The sequence below is a fragment of the Aspergillus oryzae genome, chromosome 6 (assembly GCF_000184455.2).
Source record: "Aspergillus oryzae RIB40 DNA, chromosome 6".
NCBI lineage: Eukaryota > Fungi > Ascomycota > Eurotiomycetes > Eurotiales > Aspergillaceae > Aspergillus > Aspergillus oryzae.
In genome coordinates, this window is record NC_036440.1 from 3,267,571 (window position 1) to 3,294,024 (window position 26,454).

Genomic DNA, 26,454 nt, shown 5'->3' on the forward strand with positions numbered 1-26,454 from the left:
AGTTGCGCGGTGCAAGTCAACAATACAGGAGTGAATTTAAGACTGTATTAAATCATACCTCCGGCGTCTAAATAAATAGACCGGAGGACACACAGCCGGTGATTTTTTAATGCAGGGTAACCAATTGAGGGGCCACTACTTCAGTGCACTCGATATATCACTTTTATGCGATTATTCCAGCAGCAGGACAGCTAGGACTGCAATGGGATGGAGGACAAGGTGATTGAGCCTCATTGTTCAGTGCCTGCCAAGAAGCCAAGTGGATCAGATGGAGATTGAAGATTTCAGATCATCCCTGCGAATTCTAAATTCTAATCATCCTCACGGCGACGAAGACCACCGACCAACTATCCAAGTTCTGCGAAGATCATTCGCTTCAAACTTAAACTATGGCAATTGGGCGACCCCCTCCAGTATCACTTTATCATTATTGATCTGTATTAATCTGACGTGATCATGGCTAGTCGACCGGTGACGAGACAGCAGACTCGCCGGTCACCCTCCACTGTGGCCTGCGAAGCATGTCGCAAGCTGAAGATGAGATGCGTCCGTCCAAGTCGACCAGAAGACTCTAGCGAGCCATGCGATCGATGCAGACGGAATGGCCGCACCTGTAGCATTCCTCCTTCCCAACCTTTGGGGCGCCGGCCAGGTGCGGTTGGTCGCTATCGGGGGCTCGAAAAGGCCTGTCGGCAGATGAAAGAGCATCTAAAACGGGGACGTGCCTCAGGAAATAGTTCACAGGACGTTAATAATATACAGAACGCAGAAAAGGAAGTATTCGATCTCTTACTTTCGAAAATGCAAAGCAATGAGGGGCAGTCCCACCGACCGACCAACGGGAAAGCTGCCAACGTCCAGGCTGCGTCTAGCAATCCGGTCGTGACAGAGTCCACTACTATTAAGCAAGCTGGGATCACCTCGCATGTCGGTCATGACCCCGTCAGTAATCCTCTAGCACTTCTTGTCGCTGCTTCCGGGGCCATCCAGTCCGAATCGGTATCGAATACTCCGATATCCACTGTTGAATCGACAGATGAAGGACCAACGCCGTACTTAACGAGTATTGGTAATCTAATTGAACGGTCAACATACGTGTCACTAGGCCTACAATTGAGCTCCGAATCGCTCCAGAGTGGACTAGACGCTCTCTTTGCGGCCCCGACAAGTAATCCCAAGTGCACAGATTATTTTCGCCCTCCTGACGATGGCCCGCCGCGAGATGTTAGCCCGGACCTGGACCCTGTTGAGTTAGGGTTAATATCAATGGAGGAGGCTTACCACTTATTTCCCATGTATGCACGTCACACTGCGTAACATCAGTAATGTTGGGCTAATATTTAATAGCTACTTCATACGTTTACATCCAGTCAATGGTATCCTCGACCCTAAATTACACACCGTGGAGTATGTCCGTTCACAGTCGGCACTTCTGTTTACCTGGATGCTCGCTCTCACAGCCCAGTTCGACCATGGGTCTGCGGCCATTGCAAAGCGACTACGTCTGCATGGCGAGAAATTATCGCGACATGTTCATGCGTCCGGGTTAAAATCAGTTGAAATTGTTCAGGGTTACTACATCTCACTTTTGTCAGCCACTCCAGCGAGAACACTGTCGGAAGAGCGATCGTGGTTATATACTATGTATGCATTTGGCGTAGCGGCAGAACTGGGGCTGGACCAAACATCTCCGACATATACATATAACAACGATGGCAACATTATCCCTAAGCGCACACCAGGCCCACCCACCCGCCATGACATTGAGGACCAAACACGCCGCGAGCGACTAACTCGCAATAGGGAGAGAACGTGGCTGCGTATCCTCCTCTGGGAACGAGCGAACAGCGGTGCTTCTGGTCGAATGAATGCCATCCCTGAAACTGACCTCACTCGCAACATCGAGCGCTGGTGGATGCATCCGCTCGCCGACTCGACGGACAAACACACCGTCGCTTTCATCCTGCTCCGTCGCCATCTGGCGGTTTTACACGCAGAAGTGCAGCGACAGACATTGATGCCACACTCCAATCCACATTGGGTGCGCGATCGTATCGACGTCACGTTAGAGCCGTGGCGGAAGACATGGATATATGCCATCGCGCCATCTTCAGAACCACTTCCAGACGTGCACCTCCATCACGTATACCTCCATAACCGATTATGGACACTGTCATTTGCGCTGCAAGCCTCCATCAGTAACAACCGCGATCTCAACGCAATCCGCGACGACTGTTTTCAGGCCGCAGTGCATTGTTGTGAAGTCGCTGTGCGTGATCTTCAACAGATCGGGGAGCCACTATACTGTATGCTTGCTCCCACATGGGCGATGATCTCTTACGCAGCTATCCTCGCCCTAAAGCTCTTCCCCTTTGTACATCAGCCACGGTCGGAGGGCGAAATAGAGCTTCTTGCCTTATTGGCGCAGGTTGCGCTTCAGCTTGAACGCGCCGGCACAACACCATCACACCGCTTCGGAATTGCTGCGATATTAGGACAGCAGTTATTGATGATCCTACGGACACGAGCAGCCGGATTGGCTTCTATAACCACCATTGCGGACTCTGATCACGATGATAATAATAGCGGCGTACGGAATACCTCATGTCCCCTCTCAAGAGAACACTTGTCAAACATCAGTAGTGCAACGGGCATGACGCAGGATACGGATGTTCTGGGTCCGTTAGTATCTCCGTATGACCCTTGCTTAGCGACCGCTACGATGGGAATGGATAGCGACCTCATGGGCGATGAGTTCGCGGATTTATTTCGAGAGATATTCGGCCCCAGCTTTGGTGAAGTATTTTAACCTTGCATGCAAGGTCTTCCAATTGATAACTGGATATAAAGCTGGTCGCCAATAATCACATATACCTGGCAATATCTGTTCTACAGGGTCGCAGTATATCGATTTATCTATTGTGCGCGATTGCGGATGTTTTTCAGATCAGCCCCCTCCCTACGCAAAGAGATGTAGATCGAGAAGAAAGAAGTGGGCTATGCACGACATGGAAAAGCGAGAAATGGCCTTGGAGAGTAATTAGCTATGTATTGAACGGCTTTGTCTCCCTTATTAACATCATCATCCTGAGGAAGGAAAATATACAATTTGGTAATAAGCTCAACGTCGTTAGATACGTACAAAAGTATCATAATGGAGCTATTCCTCGCCAAATGACTGCAGCTTGGGTCACCTCAAGCCTCATCAAATATACTGTACATATTGCCGTCTGGGACACTGTGCCTCTACCATTCGAAGGTTAAAGAGCGCCAGAACCTTCACAACGACCATTCTGACCTCGCCGTGCCAAGGATGTTTACACGGGGATTTCAGTACACTTTCCCCTGAGGCCTGAGCAGGACGTGTCGTCCGCCTGGGTGTTTACGACAGCGACGTATGCTCTCTTATTGCCGGTGTCACCGGTAACACCCTGACTGCCGCACTTCTTGTCGTTCGCGCTTAGATACTCACTGCAGTAGTCACCAACCTCCGAGGTTGTCATGGTCACTCCAGCGGTACCGATAAATGCGACTATTGTGTGGCATTTAACCGGTTGGCCGGTAGACCGTTCACTGCACACCGTGTTATCTATCAAGGCAGACACGGCAGCGACACCGCCACCGACCAGGGATTTCACAGCATTGCAAATATGCTTCTGGTTCGCCGGGCTGATTTTATCCACCACCGGGTTGTTCTCGCAGTTCAATTGATCCTTCGGGGCTCTTACGTCGAGGCCAGTAGACGAGACGGGAGCCGCGTACAAACCCTTTCTCTGGGTAACAAAGTCGACTAGCGTGGTATCGAAGATGCCATTGTCGGCGAGATAATCAGACCCATTCTTGCTTGCAAGGTCAGACGTCACGAACACAGATCCAATACTCAGATTATCTTCGACGGGCTCCGCGAGACGGTTCATGGCAGTTGTATAAATCGCAACGGAAGGAGTATCACCGTAGAACTTCACTGCGCTGACAGTACACGCGAAACAGCACAAGGCCACAAAAATCAACATCGTCAGGGGCTTTTCGAGGGCTGACTGGGTGTATTGAAGTGAAGGAGTGCAGATTGGCAGCAGAATGTACGAGGTAATGGAAAAGTGATAAAGACAAGGAAATTATAAAGCTTTGGGACTTCAATCATCCAGCCTGATACAGGGCATTATATAGTACGGATAGATAGTCAGTCCCTCATTTCCAATTAATGTTGGGAAAACTTCGGTGCTACGCCCTCTACATCAACCAACAAAGCGGCCACCGACAATCGGGTATGATTCGAAGCTGTAGCCATACCCAGGCCCGTTCTACAAGGTGCGTTGTAATGGGCCTGGGTCAAAGTCTAGTGGAGAGTGCATTGCCTTGATATAATCCCAGCATCACGGACATGTCCGCGCGAATAGTAGAGAGTAGACATCGGGCAGGAGTGGATAATCTCGAAATGATAATGGAAAGTCCTGGATAGGATGGAGTTCAACACTTGTCTCTTGTCAATAGTGGAGAATTCAAGGTTGGGGGCCGTTCCTAGGTTGATCGTAATGATATTGAGCCCTGCCGGGATGGGAGTATAGCTTGGTGCCTCCTGTCCTATATTTGGAATATAGTTGAGGGAGACTAGTTCACCCTGACCTTTCGCCTCATAACGAAGCTGAGGAGACTGTGTGTAGCCACGAATTGAGCATGCAAATGCATGGTTTGTGATCCTTAGCTTCAGGGACCAGGGCCCACCAGGGCGTTCTGACGCGTACCGTTGCATCGACCCGCTTTTCTATCGGCTTATGGTCCAACATTCAAGAAATCCTACATGGATATTTGTGATACCAATACTGAGAGGGCAACTAGTGACTCAGTCAATAGAAGTTAAAGAGCACCGCTTCCCTTATGATCATTCTCCTAGGCATGAAAATGTGCATCAGAGAGGACAGGCTCGATATTAGCGAGACATCCTGAGTCTTGGGCCGTATTAGAAGAATGAAATTGGTGATAAGCCGGATTTTCTCGTATTGGCCGGAGACTGCGACAGACTCTCCTGTCGGGCTAGCGCCGTCATTGCATCGTTACCTTTAGGATCTGCATCATGTTCCAGTCGTCCCTTGAATGATAATATGGAGAAGGAATGATCGGCGTCATCTGACTAGATTTTCAAAGCACAAGCCTAAGTTGGACATGTAGTGGGTCAAGGCATTTTAGACAGAATAAAAATCGCGCATTGCTCCACATGCCTTGCGACCGAGGTGCTTCGACGATATATATACACAGTAGTAATGCTTTGACCTGTGGCTAGCATCTCTAGTTTTTCTCTTATCATTGATCTTGTTTTCCCTGCGTTTTTTGCTTCTTTCAGTCAATCGAGTAGCACCTGAGACAGGCCTCGGTAGCGCCAACATGTACCAAAAATTCGTGAAAATCCTCACAGGCGCTTCGGTATTGCTCTTTGCCGCCGTGGAATTGGAGCAGTACACGTCCATCTATGATAGATATCCGATGGCATGTAACATCGTCAATGCGCTTATATGTGTTGTCTTTTGCATCCAATACAGTATCGATAGGTGATCCGCAGTAGCCAAGAAGGTCACACCAGCACAGACACATACTATAACGAATTTGCGTTCCTCCACTGCAAGTCAATTCACGATGTTTGTGTTTGTCAATCTTTCAGAGAAAAACTTGTGATGCCATGGATGTTAGTATTGTTCTACCCAAGCATTTCCGTCATGTTTGAGCCTCAAATAACATCTAATCAGTTTACTACAATATCGAGGATTCCCTTGACTCCATCGGGAGTTGTGCCGGACCACGAGTTTCTTCTCTGTGGTTGCGAGAACCACTCACTCTCGCTTGCTTCGGTCATGTTTGACATCGTTGACATCATTGATAGTCTGAACCTGGCTTCAATGAGGCTCAGCATCAACACCAACTTGAATGAATGACAAAAACTGCTTAGCGAGTGCCGCATGGTGGTGACATTTCTGGCGGTCCATTCAATGCCGGAAGTTGTGGTCAAAGAATGAATCATGGTCTTCTGGGAGGGTATGAAAATAATGAAAGCAGGAATAGTTTTAAGGAAATATATTCGTAATTCAATGTTTAGTACCGGCTTTGGCTAGGGCAGCCTTGACCGAACCTCATGTCCCTAAGCACCCTTGTCAAAGTAGATGTGAGATGGATCTAATGGTAATCAGAGTTGTGTATGTCAAAAAGACACAAGGAGGTCCGAATGAGGCAAGGGAAACTCCTATGGTATGCGCTGGGCCTCGCCATTGAGGGGACAACTGCAAAGCATTGGCGGAGAACAATAACACTGCCCTGGAGGATAGCCGTAGGTAAGTCTGAGCACGGTACATGTTCTTGACAGAAAGATATACTGTTCTAGTTCATCTCCATCTATTAAGGCATGATTAGGTCGACTTTAGTATAAAAGTGCCTCTTTCTGTCTGTGCCCTCGGCCAATGGTCGCGGGGAGTAATCAATGAAAGAGTTAAACAACTGTATTGTGTACTGCAGTACTTCTGAGCAGGTAGCGGACTGAAGGTATGAAGATCTGCAGAGTACCCGCCCAGCGTGTTGATACGTAGAACCCTACCGCTCTCCGCATATTTGGCGTGCATGATTTTTTTCAGTAGGCAGCGAAGATCATCTGCTGCCCCGGTCGGCTGACTGAGAGTGAGTGAACTGATTGTGGCTTGAAGATCTTGAGCAGGGCCTAACATCCTAGCCCTCTGTTCGAAACTGTGGCTACTATCGAAGTATTTGATAAAAATGGATCTAATAGAGTTTGAAGAAGGTCCAATCAAGGTTGAGAAGAGAAAGTGATGCCGTAGTCTTCGTGGATGTGCTGAAAGGCGCGTACAAAGTCCTACCACGTCAACTGTGGCAGTCCTTGTACGATGCGCTTAGAAAATACTGCGACATGTCGCGCGCCTTGTGTGATGGATGTGCATGCTGGCTTCACTGTACGAGCCACTGACTGAGCGAGATCAGCGACCGCTAAAGTTCGTCGCGAATCGACTCCATTTTAATCTCGGTACGGCACTTGCCGAGGAATCCCCCCCGAGACGCGAACCGTTGGAGTACCAAAGTGCGGCCTATCGTTCCTAGTTGGGGAGCAATAACACCAGATGAAGTAGTGGCTGGCTGAGTTGGCGTCAGGTAGGTTAAGAGAGGACATCTCCCCCTCAAAATTTGGAGTAGCCTATCCATCATAGGTTGCCTATGTGGAGTAGTTGCCTAGTGTGTGATTGCAGATCTTTCAGCTCTCGCGTGAACTGAAGATCTCAACTATCACATCACACGCACGGACCTAAAACCATGCACGATTCCCAAAATGTAGGGATTCCCCATTCAGGCGGAGTTGCCCGAGCTGAAGACGCAGCAGAGAAATACCGGTGAGAAATACCTGTCCGAATTTTACTACGTACTGTTCTTGGACTATAAATATTCCCATAAGGCCCGACAGGAATTGAGTACTGAGAGCCAGGGTTCATTCTTTACCTACCTTCCACCCCCGCTATTCGAGGAGACCTACAATATGGTTGCGATCAATTATAGTGTCCTCTTCACCATCCAGACTGTCCTTTTTGGAGGCCCTGGCGCTAATGTTGAGACTGATACTGGTATCAGCACCTTGGCAAATCCCAGGACCTACGCGGTAGGTATAATAGATCTTACCTCTTACACATCATTCTCTTGATTTCAAACCTACTAACAGCTATTCTTAGGATCTCAAATGCACAGTAAACGATAAACCAGTCACTATCGGAACAGACGCAGTGAATTATGTTCACCATCACTTCCCACACCCCGGTAACGATGACGACCCCCGGAGATATCCTCACCAGTTTTTCAATAAAGATGAAATTACATGGGGCAACGAGAGGTGCAACAAACCAGAGGGTGGTGAACAGCCTGTTCTGCTTGAGTTTCCTATCTTGCTGGATAAGAGCCAAAAGAAGGCAATCCAGGAACTCTACAATTACAAGCAATTAAAACCCAGGCCGGAGCCAGGGCCTTGCCGCATCGTTACTCGAAAGAAGGGTGATGATCTGTGCGGTGTGATGTGTCACATTGAATATGGGAAGAAGAATGCCAAACCTGGCTTCAAACGCTGCACATGAGATTGGGATTTGCCCTTCCTGCATGAATAGCATGTCTTCTCCTGGCATTTGGGCGATTCTGTATCCTAGGACTTCTCGGGGTTTCTGGAAGTATCAAATTCTTAATGGTAAACGTGGATACAAACTTATTATTGTTAAAATAAAAACACCGAGTATACTAAATGGGGAGATCTTATTCGAATCTCATCTACATGTTTGTTTCAGTCTATGTCCATGTCCAACGATATTAAGTTAAACTTAGATGTATTTCATCATTCCCTCGTATCCATGTAGGTATATTATATAGCCATGAAAACGCAAGGTACGTACCAAGGTAAGTTCTGCAACATCTCCCATGCTTGGCCGTTCACTCCATGTTCATAAGCTGGCGTATTATAATGGACTGGATAATGCCTTTTGTACTATAGTTCGTATAAGTCGAGCTTTATACAATAAGTTTATCCACAACGTGTACAACCTGTTTAACTGGAGTAAATATGTTTGGACTGCGCTAGGACTTATATAACCATTAAATATGACAAGATTAGAAGAGATTATCAATTTAAACCTCATTAGTCATTTGAAACGAGAGTCAACTAGAGTAACTCAGAACCACAACCAAATCCTCAAAAGCCGTCTGATGAAATGAAATGGCCAGATCTCTCGCACGCGTCGCTCTGGGCCCAACGAGGGACGGCGTTGTGAGAGTGTGTGCTCGCAGAGATACGCGTTCCGCTGGACTAGGAGGCTACTCAGACCTTCCCAGACCGCACCTATATAGCCACACCGAGACGGGGTAATGGTACCAGGATTAAATCGTCGTTGATGAGTATGATTTTCCACTACCAAAGGACGCCTTCTTACCGGGTTGCACACATTGTGCAGCCTGTTGACCAAGCAATGCAACACAAAACTCAGAAGCCGTAGGAGAGTAGTGTGATGGACAAATAAACAAACTCAGTGGAGACGAGCGTCAAACACGACAGTTGCTGAAGTTCTGGCGACGCACGGCCCGCATCTTCGAAACACCTATGAACTCCGCAGAACGTACAACAGAGGTCAAACGGTCGAGAGCGTCGAAGTGCTGGTTCAAGTCTGGTTTCAGAGATGTCGGCCTCCCCAATTCGATTCACCCATCATGATCTGCTGTCATTGTTGCAAAAGTCCATCGTCTTATGAGCGAAGCTTGGACGGCGTGCATGATGGCTGCGTTACCGAGTAGTCCGTTCGCTATTTCATAGTCGTTGATTGTTTGACTACTAACGCTGCATGTGGTGAGTTCAAAAAGTCCTGTGGTAGTTGATGGTCCGGCATAGTCCTATGTCAAGCATTTCTAGAGCACGCAAGGAGGCCTCTTCTGTTCTTCACCATTCAGAGCTATGTCATGGTAGGGCTTGAAACTCACGTCGAGTCAGGTCCCAGGACACTTTCTTGTTTCCAGGCTATTTGCTAGGCACCGGCATGCCGCCAACAACACGAAGCATTTCGGATCCGAAGACAGATATGACTTTCGACGCACACCTGGCTCCAGGTGGAGAAATAGTAAATCAGAATCCAACGTATACAGGCCTTGAAATAACCCTGTTCACAAAGGCCAAAGCAAAACATCTCAAAGAACTACCCAATGTACTTTCCCACCAACCCCGTAATTCTTTCATTTCAACCATTACCTACATATAGACAGTCCGCGGACAGCAATTCGGGTGATTTCCGCCAGTGACAAGGCTTGGTGTGTCTTACTTGGTTTAGACTCCCACTGGTGCGACAATAGCATGAAAGATGTAAATTAAACGGAGTTTTTAAGTGGTTTCACCGAAGTAGTTTCCGTCCAATCCTTAAGGATTGTGGAGTATGTGGTCCGGGCCCACCGGTTTGACTATCAGACTTGGCGCGCGAGTCTAAAGGGATGGTGGATCCACTGCTGGACTGCATTCGGAGTACACATTCCTTAGGACCTAATCATAGTACGTAGTGGTAGGTCTTAAAGTAACGTGGGTACGTTGAGGGTGAACATAATAATAATAATGATACTATCAATGATTAGAGTTTGTGGCTTACACTAGAGAAAAAAGGTGGGGGAGAGGTGAGAAACTGAAGATGAGAAATAGAATTCAACTAGTCTGCTCCCATCCTCAGACAGTCTCTTTCACGCTAACATCGGTAGTGACTTGAATGCCTGCATGTATGATACGTTCCTGGGACCCATTGTGGCTGGCTTCCACATCAGCCCTGCTGTGTCCTGTCACCGGTTTCAGCTTGATGCTACTCTGTCCCACAGTCGAGAATCCATTGTACGTCCGACGGGTGGAGGAGCCGTACATTTTCGACGGGCTGGTGAAGTCGTCCTTGCTGGCGAAACCGAGTAGGCGCTGTAATGTTGGGGAGCGATAGCTGATAAATGTTTTGAAGGAGGGAATGCACGCAATAAAAATGGCGACTGCGACTTCCACGCAAGACCAGTTCATTGCGTCGACCAACACCCCTGTAGATGTTCAGACATTAGTAAGATGTTAAGATGACTGGGGGCAAGAAATGATGATAACGCACATGTGTGGTCCACGGAGAAAGGGTTAAAATAGGTGACTCGGATGATACTTGTCACGCATACACTGGTATCCATATTGGTTAGGTCTTCTAGCACTTCCTGCGCGAAGGAGGGCAACATACAGGAGACCCAGACTGAACATCATCACCAAGCCCACTCTCTTTCCTACCTCCATCTTCAGTCGCAGTACCTTAGGAATAGGCATTGCGAAAAGAGCCACGTCCGTGGCTAGTTTAATCCCAAAATTGGCGTAATAAAAGAGCGTCATATCCACACACTTGCCTTCCACGAGGCCGGTGGCATCCCATGCCTTGTGGACGGGCCAACATTGAAAGATCACTACAAGGACCTCTTCAATTGTTTCGGCAACTAGAATGGCTAGTAGCCACCAGCATGCCATGCGAAACTTCTTTCCCGGAAATATGTGTAGGTAGAGCAGACAGAAGGAGATCTTGATCGCGCCGAGGGCAAGGACGTAGGAGAGCATAGTGACGAAGTCGAGCTGGGAACGGATTGATCATAATCAGCAGACGGCTGCAGAGATGTGTATTTGGATAGTGCCCATACCTTGAGAAACATGGCCCTGTCGCCGAAATCTTGTACCGTGCCAATGTGCTTGCCGAACCCATATTTGGTCACTGAAGAGTTGAACTGTTAGCGCACAGTATGTGGTCATCTGTCTCTTCCAAGGCCGCGTACTCATTATACAAGTAACGCAGAGAACGAACGTAAAGATCTAGATTAGACAGCTGTGCTTCAGTAAATAGCGATGACAGACGAGGCGCTAGGAGGCCTACCCAACTGGTCAAACATAGTAGATCATCAAGATTGATGCCTGTGAGATATCGGATACGGACGAAAAGACGCACTAGGAGCCCCGCGGTCGCGATAGCGAGGAGCGCTGTATTACAAAAGATGATTTCGGGGATCCGGGATTGAGCCAGGTAAGCTATTCGCTCCGGAGAAAGCGATCTTTCCCGGACCTCTGCCATGGGAAAGACCGGGAGGCCGTCTGTACAGAAAGAGGCTCAAAAGAGATTCCAACGAAGACCAAGATAGTTACATTTGTGGGAGCTTAAAGACGGACAGGAGGGAGCGACAGAGATCCCACCCTTATGCCCCTAAGGTATGCAAAGACTGGGGTTGTTTCATCCGCAAACCAGGGGGTGGGGATGATGAGGAATCGATTCGTCAAGACGTGGAATCCTCCGCCGATAGTTACTGTCGCAGACTTGTAGCTCCGTATCGTGATTACGGGCTAAATTGGTAGGCTGATGTCGATCCAAAGCGCGATTCAACGGACGATTTCCACGCCCCACTCCCTGATCCACTTGGAGAAATATCGCGCAGGCACCAAGTGGACTGGCCCAAAATAAAGCTTATGGCAGCATGTCCCCATCTTTGTTGATATTCAAACAGGTTATCTCCTGGGTGCTGACTGTAAGATGCTTTTACTTCGTTGGTATATGCTTTTTTTTAATCTGTTCTACCTCATTGGAATTGACCGTTGTAGAGCCCGGTCGATATTCATCTATAAATTAAACTATACTAATTTATATTGATTAGGTTCATCCCCCCTATTGTCTTCCATACCAGTCGCCAGCTGAAGTTCATCCACCACCAGACTTGGCATGATCGCATATACTGGGAGAGGTTAGACATACTGTATGAGGTGATGCACAGATCTACCTCGCACCCTGAGCCCCAAAGCCCCTATCTGATAGTCTCCCCATTCGACAACGATCAATAGGGGCATCCAGCCGAATCACATGAATTCTGGGAGACCAACGGCAGTTCCTAGACCAACAGTTAGTGGAAAGGGATATCGGAAATTAGAACTTACCTAGTGACTTTCGGTTCCCCACCACTGCAAGTGATCTGCAGCCCCAGTGTAGTACACCGGGAAGAAGATGATCATTCCTGCGAGTGCGACAGAGGAATCCAAGGCGCTACTAAGCACAAAATTATAACTGTGCCACTATCCGCTGTGAAATCTCCGAATTAAAACCCCAAAGATAAGACCGACAATGGCCCACCTACCGTAATACATCCCTGTGGTAGGGGGATGTATGACAAGCCTGCCAGCAATAGGGGGACACTGACATTATTCCGAAATGATTTCGGGCACCGTCTCTTGAGAACATGTACAATCACAGGGAGACATGGCCCGACGATTAAGAGGTAGAAGAGACTTCGATATCACGAGTCTTTTGAGAAAAGGCGACGTGGACCTAGGGCATCCCAAATAATACTGGTGTTGAAGTTTGTTCGCCAAGAGGGACAAGTGAAAGCCATTGACGGCCTCGGGGGTGCAGAGGTGCAGATGCCTTGGATATGACATAAAGCCCAGTTGATGACGGAAACTTGGCCTAGGTAAACTTCCCACTAGGATGCCAAGGCACTGGGCCAAGAACATCGCATAAGCTGAGATCTTGGAATTGGTCAGCATGACAAGTTGACTCTCGGTCACTTAAGGGGCCACACATACGTGGTAATATAAACATAACTTCATATCTTAGGCAAATTAAATATACATAATCCCGACAAACTAGGTATTGGCGATAACTTCTCCTTCCCATATGAAGCCATCTAGTATCCGGCATAGGATTTCATAATCCAATAATCATTAGAATTTGGAAGGCCCACGCTGAATTCAACCCAAAGAATTACAGGGAAATCTGCCATCATTCACGTGTGAAAGCTGATGTATGCCATAATAACAATCAGAGTATGTTCATGCAGTGAGCCCCTCAATAACGGAGCAATCAATTATAATACGTAATACTGACCTTCCTTTTGAACGAGTGTGGCTCCAAGGACAGAGCCCAATTCCCAGTAGAGAATATGCGTTGAGGCACCAAAGTGTCCCAGAGCCGACCTGCTGGATAAGCAAGCAATTGCGCAGCCGACTGTGCGATACTAATCGAAGGACTCCACAAGGTGAAGAGTGATTCAACCCACACCCAATGATAGAAAAGGCAACACCAATCACCCACATTCTTAAGGCTATGGCTGACTGGCTCCCATGTTGATCCTCATTGTCAATATCAGCTGCACCGAGGAGGTGCTGGAAAGAACTGTCTCTGTCTGGGGCAACCTTAATTCGGTTATGGCAGAAATAAATATAAAGGAAGGGGCTGAACTCACCATATCCTTCTGTCTGAGACTGAGGTACAGCGGCACTGGTCTCGGATTTCATAACGGGGTTCATTTCTTTTGAGTAAAAGTGATATTCATATCAGATAATCAGATAGGATTGTGTGTCGGCTTTATACCCTGACGATGCAAACCCTAATCATGATCAAGGGCCATTGAAAAGCTGCACTACTACTAATCCAGCTATACCAGAAATCAAACAATCCGGGAGGATTCAGTGGCGAGGCTGGGTAGAATACGCATAAAACCTATCACCTCCAACATCTGCGTGAGCAATTTATCACATCACACTAACTAACTTTATAGGTCTCACATCAGGGCTGGAAGCAGGAAATATCTGAGCGGACATTGAACAACTTCGCAGATGCTTGAAAAGTGCAATCCTCTACGAGTTTAGAATATGAAACAAAATCCCTATATTAAAGGCAGGGGAAAATCTAGCGATGGATGGTCCATAGGAAATGTACGTTATATATTACCGTTTTATTAAGCGTTTAGCTCAACATTCTCCAATGAATAGACAAAGCAATGAATAGGCTGCTGGATGCTTCAATTGGTCTAAACAGCCCAGCCGATCGTGGAAGAATGATCAAGAGTGTTGATGGATATAACCATGCTGAGCCCTTGTTCAGGCTATCTTGATGTATTGGATAAATAGCACAACACGCCCAGGAAAAGAATAAATACATTCGCACACGACATGTAGTTCTTGATATTTGTGTCTCGCTCCCGAGGCAAATTTGAAGTCGGTTTGGAGATGATGGATCGGATCATCGGTGATATTGGGCTTCCTGGACCATAAATATGTTCTAAGAGCTAAAGGAACACGTCGACATTGCAGACCATTGATGTCCAGAAAGCGTTCTGGCTGTTAAAGTGCGCTTTGGGTGAAGGAGCAAAAGCAAAGTAATAAACAAGACCCACATAATATAAAACAACATAAATATCGTGGTAGTAGCCCAAGTCTACATGATTTGGGCTTTCTAGTCGGCCTTCGGGGGAGTGGCTCCAGCAACTGATTTGATTTCAGTGAGCCGGTGCTTTCATATAGCGACAGGTGGGGAAGTGTATGGGGCTTCATATGTTGTATCCCATTCCATCGACCGCGCCAGCCTTAACGAGCAATTCCACGGACGGCGGTATTTTTGGCCCACAACAAAACCGTAAGGCTGCCCCGTAATGCTGCTTCATTGCTGTACTTCCCGAATCTAATAACAGCTGCACGACGCTGTGGTCATTGTCCTGTATCGCAATCTCCATCGCATGTAGGAGTGGTGATGCGCCGCCCTTGTCCAACGTGTTCCTCTCTACTGGCGCCACCTCAAGCAGTATCTTCACTTTGGAGTATCATCACCCCACTGCCGCAACAGCAAACACCGTAGACCCTTTTCGCTGCGCCTATTGACAACTATGCCCTCCGTATGAAGAAGCAATTTGAAATTTCGTTACTCGACCTATCGACTGCGAAGATCAAGAGTGTTTCGCCACCGCATCGACAGTCGACGTCGACCTTCACATTATCAGAGCACAAAGCTGCGTTTGAATCGTACGGCCAAGCCGATAACTCTCCATGGCTTACTCTCCTCATGTTGAAAAAGCCTCCTGACAACCGAGGTCATACTAAAGCTGGCGGCCATCCACAGTGCATTGCGCTCGTCATGTTTATTGACGGGCAGATTCTCAACCAAGTAGGTAAGCGCGGACCAAGAGGCATAGGCATCAGATTTCGGATCACATATTCTGGCAAGGTACGGTTCCAGCCCCTCGCCATCTCTCAGTCCTGCAGCCTCGAGGTGGTGGAGCCAGTTCTTAGCAGAATAGTTTGAGAAGGCTCTATTAAGATCGAGTGATGTTGAATCTGCTGGATGAGTCTGAACGACCCGCGGCATGAATTTGTTGATGTATGTGATGCAGCTGACTGCAAGGACACGATGTGCCTCCTTCATATCGATTGGGCTTCGTTGGCTGCCGAGAGAAAAGCCATTCTCCTGCACCAGGAACTCCCGTGCTGTTTGATGCACAAAAACCACCTTTTTCTCGTTCACTGTCAGAAGCGAACCGCACAGTTTTCGCAATGAAACCTGAAAGTCTTTGTCTGATTCAAGCTGCAGCTCATCTCTTTCGAGGTCCAGGTGGAGAGCAATGTTCATCTCTGTCAAGGTCAAAGGGCGGGTTGCAGCCAGCACAACGCCAAAGGCCTTTCGTGCCATGTGTATATCCTCAGACTTACTAAGAGCCTTCACATATGCATCGTTGACGCTTGTGGGAAGTTGATCTGATAGGTTGGAGATGTCATCTATGCCGTCCTTGACTTTCCTGAAGCTGTGCTTTTCTAAATAGTCGAAAACAAGTTGAACCCAGAGGTATGTCCGGTGGTCCATTTGCATTAGTCGCTCTTCCAAGTGGCTTTGGATGGTGGCATTGAGATGCTTCTTTCGAGCCAATAGCCCAACACGATGTTTAATGACGATGTCCACTTCTTGCGTAAACTTGTCTGATTGGCTCTCTCCCGGTATGTGAATGTGAGGAGATTCATCATTTAGCTCACGGAATTCCCACATGATGTTCCCATACGCGCGGCTGGTGAGGAGGAATCTCGTACTAATTTCAGCGTCTTTTTGAATGGATTTAATTTTGTCTGCCAGGTCGGTTAATTCCGATTCCTTGCATTCGTCTAGAGCGTCTAAAACGAAGACCGTCCGTCCCATACCAGGGTCCTTTAGTACCCGAGCAAGGATATCCCAGAGCGCAGGTAGCATGTCGACCAGATTATCTCCATTTTCACTGAATGATTTCATTGCAAGTTTGATCAAAGCAGGCTTGCTCGTAAAGAGCTGGTGTAGTAATGCACAGAGGGCTTGCTTCTGCGTATTCTGAACTTGATCCTTGAAGAAGAAGTAACATATCGTGGCCGATGGACAGGATTCGGGCAACACATTGTCGATGAGATGCTTTGCGAGAACAGACTTGCCACATCCAGAATCAGCTGAAACAACCAGCAGGCCTTTATCGTTCTCTAGCCACTGGTGAAGATGAGGCTGTTCCAAGAGCCATCCGCCGGTCCCAACGAGTCGATCTGGGACTCCACTCTTGTACGATTCTTGGGAGGAGCCCACGTCGTTACTGGCCAGCCAGAAGAGCTGCCTACATTTGCATTCATCATCCGAAAGTCCTTTCTCATACAACTGGCGCTGGATATTGAGGGCTTCAATATTAATTTCGAGATGTCGCTGACCCAGTGGAGGAAGCTTTTGCGTCGACTCGATATTGTGGCGAATGCTTTCTTCAACCTGGTTTAGATGCTGTCCGGATATCTCGTTGCTGATAGTTGCGGCATCTTGCTGAATAGCCTTTTCGAGGTCTTCGATGGACGATGCCGTTTCTCTCAAATTTTCCTCGTGCCGTATACCACTTGTCCTTTCCTGTGGTGCGTCCTCCAAGTTGTTCTCGACGATAAAATCGAAGTCCTCTTCGCGGTTTGTCTCGTGCTTGTCGTTGATCTCGTTCTTGCTAGGGTCATCTTCGATGGTAATATCCAAGTCTTCCTGGCGGATTGCCTCATTCCCGCTAGGGTCATCTTCGAGGATAATATCTAAGTCTTCTTGGCGGTTTGTCTCGTGCTTCTCGTTGTTCTCATCCTTGCTAGGGTCATCTTTTGCTTGTTAGTATCTGAGCGCCGCGTCGAAATATCGGGAAGACCCGGGCAAATAAAGACCGAAACAACTCACTGATCTGCTCTCTTTCTTTTGCCAATAAGTCCTCATATCGATTCACTAAGCCTTGATCCAGTTGTTGATATGCTCGGTTCCAGAGAGATTCATCACGAGCCAATATTTCCTCGCTCGGGGCATCATCGACCACATTCAGAGCCTTTTCTTTGGTAGGCTCCTTTTCGTGAACTGGCGGATTAACAGCTTCCCACCTGTGAACGACCGTGTATACTCGGTGATTATTGTTTTCGAGTGATGACTTCTTTCTGACTAGTTTTCTCAATCCGAAACAGCCCATTTTGCCAGTGCAAGTGCAGTAATGGTTTGGCGAGAGACTGATTTTCAGGGGGGGATTGAACCCCGTCTTTTCTTTTCCTAATGAATAAAAAGTCTGAATTAGAATTCCACATCTGCGGCTGCATCGGAGCTGAGAAAACACGGCAGTAGTAAAGGGATGGCTGGGGAATCGACGCTAAATAATCTCCATCGCCAATCATGATGTTCTATGTTGGATTTCCGCTGCTCCACTGACGGCATGGCAGCTGAACAGACGACCGGTATCTCTCTTAGAGTCTGAGCTAACCGAACCCCTCCACTTTTCTTCGTGGCTTTGTGTGGTTGGCGCAGCTGAACACAAGTTCACTTGCAGATGCAGATCATTTCAAGGTCCATCCTAGCGTCATCTGATGCCGAACTGGCGCCCCGACCGCCAGCTCTGTAAATTTTTCATTTGGATATCTCGAAGCTTTTTACTACTGCCACGATTAATATTTTATGCTACTAGTTTTACTCTACATCTGATCAATAAGCTTATTACAAGTAGGAGTAATAGTCATATTATAGTAGACATTAGGGTCAGGGGTAAGTAACAAATAGTGCCCCGAACTAGTGGCAAATGATCTAAGCCGAGGTGTCTAAAGATAGAATAAATCCTTTACTCCGGAGTAGTTAGGGCTTTAACTTAATGCAGCGGGAAATTTTCTCAGGATCGGACTCGTCAATATTCTAGATAAATCAGCTAGCCATATTAGTAAATAATCCATCTGAACCTAATAATTATGAAATAGATATAATTGGCTGATATACAATGGCTTGGTGTTGAGAACATGGAATATTTTACATTCTCCGGACAATTAAAGGGAGGTCCACAAAGTAATTATCATCCAAGACCCGCAAGTGGACTGAAGCTTTTGCAGGAGATCATTGATTCGCCGTAACTACATAGATAAAGACCAGTTTCACACCAATGATAATGCACATTGACTAGGGTGTTCTGGTCAAACATCAAATCCCCATGCGTGTGCAACAACCCACAACAATTAGAAGGACGATTGAGTTGAACCCCACACATGCCTGTGAGATAGACACTGACCAGCTTTGACCTATTTGTAAGCGTTATCTGGCTGGTATCTAGCTTCCCACAAGCCTTTCTCGTCCATAATCTTGACTTGCAAACCCTTAACCAGGTTGTAGATAAGACGGAGCGTCGGCATAGATACGCCCAGCACTTCTCCCTCCCGCAGCGGCTCCCCGACTAGGTTCTCAATCTCCATCAAATTACCCTTCTCGTAATCCTGAAGCATGCTAGGCTTGAAGAAAGATTCAGCCCCATCCTGGGTCATGACCGCGTCGACCAGGTCTTCTTGCAAAGTGATCCCTTTCGCTGCAGCTGCAGCGCGGATCTCAAGAATGATGGGAATCACCAACTCCTCAACCACATTTTGACACATCCGTATGCGCGAAGTATCCATTTGCAGTACTGTAGCGACTGCGTTAAACGATGAGTTGTAGGCAAGCTTCCTCCACTGCATGGCAGGCACATCCGCGTCGAGTATGATATCAAGATTGCCGTTGGGGTTGTAAAGTGACATATATCTTATGGCGGCTTCTTCTGCTACATGAGCCGGAACTAGCGGTCTCCAAAAAGGCCCAATTCTCTGCATATCGGTGTCACTATGCAGGATCGTGCCATTGGGGAGAATAGATGCGCCCGTGAAAACAACACTGCTGATAAGAGGATTTGTGCGAAACCGGGGGGCGAGAGGTATTTCAATTTTCAGACCGTTCTGAGCCAGGACTATAGCCGTTTTGCCTGGGGTAACCGCGGGGGCAATGATATCCGCGACGGTTGGGGGGACATCTGGAATATCCTTGGTCGTCACTACGATAAACTCAAAGGGCTCGATGCCTTGTTCTGAAACATCAGGAACGCTTCTCGTGACTCCAACGATCGTTAGGATGGCTTTCGCAATCTAGTAATTAACTGCTGAATGCTGCAGTCAAAATGACCCCATCGAGGATAAGGTATCCGTGGCCAGCCCTGACTCGCTTACTTCAGCTCTTTTCTTGCCCTCGGAGTTGGGTTCCTAACACAATGCTTGTTCGCACGGGTCCCATTTCGGAAGCTGACAACGAATTTCGCTCACAATTTCCCTACTAGCACGGGTGTTCTTGTCTCAATGTCTGAGCTCCTAGGAACATGCTACGCAACAGAGAAAGCATGAATGATCCTAAATGGTAGTTTATTCCCCCCTCGTCTTCTTTAGTTCGTTTCATAGCTCTTTCGACTCCCTGCTGCCCTTTTTCCTTTTAGATCAGCTCGGGATCGGAAGCGCCTACGTTATATTCTGTCTAGCAGGGCCGAGGGTGCCTAATGCGCAGTTTGTTTTAATATATAACAGTCGACGGAGCATTCAATCCGAACGCATTACAATTTACAAAGTCGCCACGAACTGCTGTAGTGACATACCTGAGCCCTCGCTAAGCCGGATTAGACTAGGGCTTCCCGTTCCGACCCGTTCCCGTACCCGAGCCCGGGGGTTTATCCGGTAATCTGTACAAGAGTGAACCCTTGATCTAGATCTTGACAACATAGTAAGCCTTAGACTTAATGGTGTACATTTAAAGCAAATTGTTAACGATATGGTAGATTCCCCGGATATATTATCCCGAGTTCCATAGCCATGGCTAAACAAAGTAGTATTAGCAATCGGTGCATGGGTCTACGCTATATATCTCGGTCGGGTTAGGTGTACACCGGCAAGTAATGCGGCTTGGCCTATTATTTCTCACTCAACTTGGCACAGATATAGACGAAATACAGGAGTAAGTCAAAGGAGAGAGAAAGAAAACCTATATGCATTGTTAAAGTACAGGTCTGGGATAACAAAGCAAGCCGAAGGTACCACGAACGCTACAGGAAGGATCTTGTGAGATGAAGACCCGCGACGAAGAGTATTCACAAAGTTTTCTGGTCAAATCAAAAGCATTTGCCAGCTGGTCAAATTGTGCTGCACATCGCTTCATTGGATTTTCCAAGATGCAAGAGATCTATGCTACTGAGTAGGGAACGTCGATCATCACTATAAATAGGTAAGTTTGCCGGGGCTAGGGTATGCGTCTCTCGACTGGTCATAAACACAACATCTCAGTGAGCATCAGCTGGATTGGTGTGGAGAATGAGGCCCACTCCGATGGCTGCTGCCAGCTCAGCTGAACTCTTTCCCGAGATCCTTTCACTCGCTCCGTCACCTCAGCTTCGTAACTTGATCATAACAACTTCTTATTCTCAGTGAACCGCCTTCGATAAACTGTCCATGTCCAATATGTTCAAGAGCCTACGGGAGAAGCTCTGCTGTGGCAAGGCAGATACAGCTGATGGCCATGATGCACCTTCACAACCTGTTGAATTCCCCACGAGGCAAAGGATCAGCTGGAGACTATACCCACGCCATTAAACCTCAAAACAGACGTGGCCAGAGTTGAGAAACCAGCGAAACGAGATCTCTGGAAAGAAGCATTCGAAAGCTTGCCTGACGACCGCAAAGAGTACTTGAGGGTCAAGAACGGATGTTCTACGGTGGATGCGATCGACGATGTTATCAGTACCACAAAGCAGAAATACCAAGACTGGAAGAAACGGGGCCTAAAGATTCGCAGGCGAGACGGGAACGATTTCAACTTTCGTGATTCAGTGGAAAAAATTCTCAATTTTGCGTTGCAGGTGAAAGACATTATCTCAAAGGCAGTTTCTTTCGATCCTACCGGACATGGTGAGCTTGTTATCTCATGGCGGGGAAATATAATACTTGCTCACGCATGATTTAGCATCTGCTGCATGGTCGATTGTTTCATTGGGATTGACGGTAAGGACATAGTAATACACTGTTTGGATTCAGTCTAGAGGCTAAATATGAAAGATGGTCCAAAATCACATTCAACGGCGAGACGCCGTTTTCGCAGCATCGGAGTACCTTGCTCACACTCTTGCCCATTACACCTTGATTGATACGCATCACCGGGACTAGAACGTCGATAGCGACCAGAACCTTGATAATGCTCTTCTTGGGGTCTATTCGGCACTTCTCGACTATTCCGCTGAAGTGAATAAGGTGCGGGAGCAGAACGCTGTCGGTAAGCCTATAGTGCAGACATCGGGATCAAGGCCGGCAGTAGATCCAGGCTAATGGCTTCAAAAGCTCGCGTACGCAAGAGCATCTACGCAATTGCCGACCAGCCACTGGAACAACTCAGAGCAAAAGTCAAGGAGAAGGGTCAGAGTGCCGACAAATGGGCATACCTGAGCGATAGCCTCTGTGAGATTGTTCCTCATTTTACATGGTTTGAATAATTTGTTGATGGACAATAGGCAACCGAGAGAATGCGAAGAAGATTCTCGCTAAGATCGACGACGCCATTCTTGGGATCAAGAATATCGAGTCCAAAGTGTTGAGTATGATTTCGAATATATCAAACACATAGCTTATACTGACTCGTGCAGCGGCGGAGGAGGAAAGGATCCTGGATTGGGTTTCAACGGCAGATTACTCCAAGATCCAGAACGAAACGCAGAAATTCCGAAGTGCCAATACTGGTAACTGGTTTCTTACTTCAGACCAATATCAGGATTGGAAGGATTCAGCCGGACACATCCTATGGCTTTCTGGAATAGTGGGCTGTGGGAAATCCGTCCTCTGGTAGGTAAACATCGGGTACAAAAAGATGTATACTGACCACATGCAGTTCAACCATCATACAAGACATTGAGCGTCTCTGTGAGGAAGATTCAACCAAGTCATTTGCATACTGGTATTTTCAGTTCAGCAATGAAATGACATGGAGCGTACAAAACTTGGTCAGGTCTTTAATCCGACAGCTCAGCCGGAAGCCGCTGGCACAATCAATCAGCAAGATGTGGGAAAGCAATAGCGGGCGGGGAAGGCAGCCGGGTTGGAAGGAATTACGGGATACCCTTGACGATGTGCTTTCAACCACTCCTGGCGAGACCTTCCTAGTGCTAGATGCATTGGATGAGTGTCCCGAGCGATCGGGGAGAAATGAGAAAGGTACTACTATCCCTCCTGGTAGATCTTAGCGAACGTCATAAGAATAAGCTTCATATTCTTGCAACGAGCAGGACAGAGCAAGATATTCGTGAAACACTGGAGAGATTTCCCACCGTTGACTTGGAAGCCAAGCTGGCAGAGGATGTTGAAACATTTGTCCGCACTGAAATTAGTAACGGTCGTTTACTAAAATTCCGGCATATGCAAAATCGTATCCTTGATCATTTACTGGGCACCAGAGAACGGTATAGCTGTTCATTCTACGACTTGATGAATTGAGACAATTAAGCTAACCTATTAACCTAACTAGGCGGTTCCGTTGGGCTGATCTACAAATTACACGGCTGGCAGATAGCACTACAGACAAACAGATAAAAGATGCCCTACAAACCATTCCTGCAACACTTGTGGAGACGTACCGGGAAGTACTTGACAGGATCGAGGAAAAGGATATAAACATAGCACGCGAAATCCTTCTTCTCCTGTGCCTTGCCCCTGTGCCGCTGGACATACAAACTATCGCAGATGCGGTATCGTTGCTATCCCCTGATCTCATTGTGAAGATCTGTACAACCGCTCCTGTGATCATCAGCGAAGACGGCGCGATTAGGCTGGCACATTTCTCTGTCAAGGAATACCTCGTGGTTTCAAAGGATGTCGGAAATGATCACCGGTTCCGGTTCACAGAACCTAAAGGCCACCATGATCTAGCTATAAAGACTATCGACCATCTCCTTTCGCAGAACGAGGTATTGACAGAGAAAGTCGCTATGTCGCAGTCCTTCCTCGTCTATGCGGCAAAACACTGGGACACCCATGTTGCTGCGGCAGGGGACGTACTGGACATACAAGGGAAGGTCGACCGTCTCTTCACTGAGCCTACTGCCTACTTCAATTGGCTGTGTATAGCTTAAACTTCGAAATATTCCTCTAGTAATCTTTGGCACATGGTGCTTGAAGAGTGCGAGCTACCAATGCATCGTGCTGCCAGGATGGGCTTGGCACACACAGTGGGAGCAATGTTCGACCAGGGTTCGGATCCTTTGGAGCCCTCCGAAGGACGTGAATGGGATAATGCATTGACTGTCGCCGCAAAAAATGGCCATCTTGATATTGTGGAATTCCTGTTGGGCAAAGATCTTGCAATCAACAAGAGATCGATTACGTACCTGATGGAAAATATTGATCATAAAAATCATGGAAAAGCAAAATTGGAAGCGATCGTGAACTTAATGTGGGATTTGGGTTTGTTGTTTGACAAATCTAAGAGACCCGACACGGTTGTCGACAACGGCGCAATCATTGGGATAATGAGAAATTACAGTTCTGGACTTCAGTTGATGAGCTGGCTTCTTGATCGGCGACATGAGGCCTGTATTCCTATTACTGATGATGTGCTATTCTTTGCGATGTTCATCATGTCTTCTGAAGAGATGATTCGATTGCTTTTTGAGAAATGCAATGAGGATATACACATCGGCCCTTCCTTCTTTGCTAGATTAGATAAAGTGCGCGATGGTCTTCCTTACAGCTATTGCGGACTCGATGTTGCTTTAATGCACAGAGCGACTGAGCTCGCCGTGGACGACTGGATCGTTGCACACTGTGCTCATCATGCGAGCTCGAAAGCTATGGATTTGTTGTTACGGACCCGTCCGGATATCCGTGTGATTGAGGAGACGCTAATAGCAGCGGCCTCCAATCCGTTCGGGGCAGACATGATTCGCTTGCTTTTCGATCAGCGAGAGCCAGGGACGCAGATTAGCGAGAGAATCCTTCTCGCCGCAGCAGTGAACCATAAATGCCCAGAGATCCTGAAGTTCCTGCTTGATAAACTTGATCCAGCTGCTCTCATGACCCAAAGAATGATTCTTACTGTAGCAGAAGAGATTATGGATAGTTTTACCTTTAGATACCTCTGGGACCTTGAAAAGACTTTTCAAGTCGTGATTGAGGAACTAAGCCCAAATACTGTGTTGACCGAGAAGGTAAGAGAAGGTCTCGTCATGAAAGGATCAGCGATGGTAAGGCTGGTTCTAGATAGACAGCAGGCGGGCTTCGTCGTATCCGAGAAAATGATGGAGATAGCCGCTGCTTCATGGGAAGACGATTCAGTAGAATTGTTGGAACTGCTGATGACCAACGGTGGCGGAGAGGTTCCAATAACCGAGGCCATTGTATGCGCAGCAGCCGGGAATAAATTCCGTGGTTCATCAGTCATGGAGTATTTATTCCAGGTCCAAGGAGATTCCCTTTCCATTACGGAGAATGTCCTCGTCGCAGCAACAGAATGTCCACAGGCACTTGAAATAATTCTGAACAAATGTCCAGAGGTCAGGATAACAGACAGAGTGTTTGTAGCGGCATGCAGAAACGAAGGCGCAATGCAGATGCTTCTTTCGAGACGTCAAGATGGGTTGCCAATCGAAGCTATGAAGACCGAGATTGGAAAATATTATTATGGATCATTTGGAGTGTTCATGCTACTTGTTGACCGACATCTGGCGGATGTCGATGCATGGGCGGTGGAAACATTTGCCTCCAGGCCTCGGTCACTGGAGGTTCTGCAGAGTGAAAAGCCGGATGTGCTCATCACAGAGCGAGCTCTGGTACGGGCAGCAGAAGACCGTGATTCAGTGCGCCTACTACTAAAGTCAGAAAATAACTATGACCCTGTTACAGAGGAGGTAATGATGGCTGCAGCAAGGTCCAAATACCTCAGCAAAGAGATACTGACATCCATCTTACATCGTGTGGAATCTGCGCCGCTGACAGCAAATGTACTTAAGGAGGCCATGTTGCATCAGAACGATGACACAGTAGAGCTTATTCTCGCTCGAGGTCGAGACCTGAATCTAAAAGCGAGTTGGGAGGAGATTTGGCACGATGTTGATATTCCAGGTCGGAAGAAAGGACGTGCGACCGTGGTGTTTGGAGAACTTACAGACTTTGAATTGACGGAGTCTATGCTGCAGGACTATGCATACGACAAGGAACAGAAAGATGACGACGGCGCCGACAGCTTTGACTATCTGATTGGCGCGCTTTGCTACTGTAAAGGACCGATTCCCGCGACCGAAGGAGTGGGAGTGATTGTCCTGGAGCGATGTAGCAATCGAGTTGCTGAGGAGTTCTTGCAGTACCGCCCAAACCTCCCGATCACCGACAAGTTATTTCAAGCCGTTGAGAGGAACCCAAAGGCGGATAAACAGGGTTTACTATCGCTTCTTGCTAGAAAAAGAGGTTCAGAGTGATATACAAGCATACACACATGTAACCATAACCATATGTATATTGGATAATATACCCCAAGTCGTTACGCAACAAAGCAACACATCTTGGAAACCTGAAAAATGCCAGTGATAATAGCTGGGTAGATTGAGAGAAGGAAAGCTAGAGATAGGGCTCCAATTTGGCGATGCAGAGCAATTGTAAGAAATGGGAGAAAATAAGAATAACTGATAAGAATGTGAAAAGTGCATGTTAAGGCTCGTGTCGAATGCGTTATTAACCAGGATTCTCCGGCGAAAAATCAATAGTTTAAATGGGTTCTACAGTATCATTTCAACTATCTAACAAATAGTTGACCAACCCCCAAACCCCGGAATATG

General features: G+C 47.3%; 8 protein-coding genes across 8 annotated transcripts; 4 read left to right on the forward strand and 4 right to left on the reverse strand.

Annotated features, from left to right (window-relative positions):
• Nucleotides 1-801: 801 nt before the first annotated feature.
• Nucleotides 802-2,736, forward strand: AO090038000159 (fungal specific transcription factor domain-containing protein; the record flags this gene model as incomplete). Its single annotated transcript, XM_023238418.1, has 3 exons — nucleotides 802-1,295; nucleotides 1,348-2,682; nucleotides 2,712-2,736. The coding sequence occupies 3 exons, from the start codon at nucleotides 802-804 to the stop codon at nucleotides 2,734-2,736; spliced, it is 1,854 nt and encodes a 617-aa protein (XP_023093018.1).
• A 581-nt stretch (nucleotides 2,737-3,317) lies between these two features.
• Nucleotides 3,318-4,013, reverse strand: AO090038000158 (uncharacterized protein; the record flags this gene model as incomplete). The annotated part of the gene is made up of 1 exon (XM_001825074.1): nucleotides 3,318-4,013. One exon carries the CDS (start codon nucleotides 4,011-4,013, stop codon nucleotides 3,318-3,320), a length of 696 nt encoding a protein of 231 aa, XP_001825126.1.
• A 3,509-nt stretch (nucleotides 4,014-7,522) lies between these two features.
• aspf1 (major allergen and cytotoxin AspF1) lies at nucleotides 7,523-8,108 on the forward strand (the record flags this gene model as incomplete). The annotated part of the gene is made up of 2 exons (XM_001825073.3): nucleotides 7,523-7,642; nucleotides 7,713-8,108. The coding sequence occupies 2 exons, from the start codon at nucleotides 7,523-7,525 to the stop codon at nucleotides 8,106-8,108; spliced, it is 516 nt and encodes a 171-aa protein (XP_001825125.1).
• Nucleotides 8,109-10,219: 2,111 nt separating this feature from the next.
• AO090038000155 (uncharacterized protein) lies at nucleotides 10,220-11,624 on the reverse strand (the record flags this gene model as incomplete). The annotated part of the gene is made up of 4 exons (XM_023238419.1): nucleotides 10,220-10,569; nucleotides 10,696-11,134; nucleotides 11,200-11,283; nucleotides 11,430-11,624. The coding sequence occupies 4 exons, from the start codon at nucleotides 11,622-11,624 to the stop codon at nucleotides 10,220-10,222; spliced, it is 1,068 nt and encodes a 355-aa protein (XP_023093017.1).
• Nucleotides 11,625-13,316: 1,692 nt separating this feature from the next.
• On the reverse strand, nucleotides 13,317-13,843 carry AO090038000154 (uncharacterized protein; the record flags this gene model as incomplete). The annotated part of the gene is made up of 3 exons (XM_023238420.1): nucleotides 13,317-13,333; nucleotides 13,422-13,510; nucleotides 13,629-13,843. 3 exons carry the CDS (start codon nucleotides 13,841-13,843, stop codon nucleotides 13,317-13,319), a joined length of 321 nt encoding a protein of 106 aa, XP_023093016.1.
• Nucleotides 13,844-15,196: 1,353 nt separating this feature from the next.
• On the reverse strand, nucleotides 15,197-17,796 carry AO090038000153 (uncharacterized protein; the record flags this gene model as incomplete). The annotated part of the gene is made up of 4 exons (XM_023238421.1): nucleotides 15,197-15,249; nucleotides 15,368-15,940; nucleotides 16,019-17,071; nucleotides 17,517-17,796. The coding sequence occupies 4 exons, from the start codon at nucleotides 17,794-17,796 to the stop codon at nucleotides 15,197-15,199; spliced, it is 1,959 nt and encodes a 652-aa protein (XP_023093015.1).
• Nucleotides 17,797-22,608: 4,812 nt separating this feature from the next.
• On the forward strand, nucleotides 22,609-23,757 carry AO090038000151 (uncharacterized protein; the record flags this gene model as incomplete). Its single annotated transcript, XM_023238422.1, has 3 exons — nucleotides 22,609-22,843; nucleotides 22,866-23,088; nucleotides 23,154-23,757. The coding sequence occupies 3 exons, from the start codon at nucleotides 22,609-22,611 to the stop codon at nucleotides 23,755-23,757; spliced, it is 1,062 nt and encodes a 353-aa protein (XP_023093014.1).
• A 78-nt stretch (nucleotides 23,758-23,835) lies between these two features.
• AO090038000150 (uncharacterized protein) lies at nucleotides 23,836-26,097 on the forward strand (the record flags this gene model as incomplete). The annotated part of the gene is made up of 1 exon (XM_023238423.1): nucleotides 23,836-26,097. One exon carries the CDS (start codon nucleotides 23,836-23,838, stop codon nucleotides 26,095-26,097), a length of 2,262 nt encoding a protein of 753 aa, XP_023093013.1.
• Nucleotides 26,098-26,454: the final 357 nt, after the last annotated feature.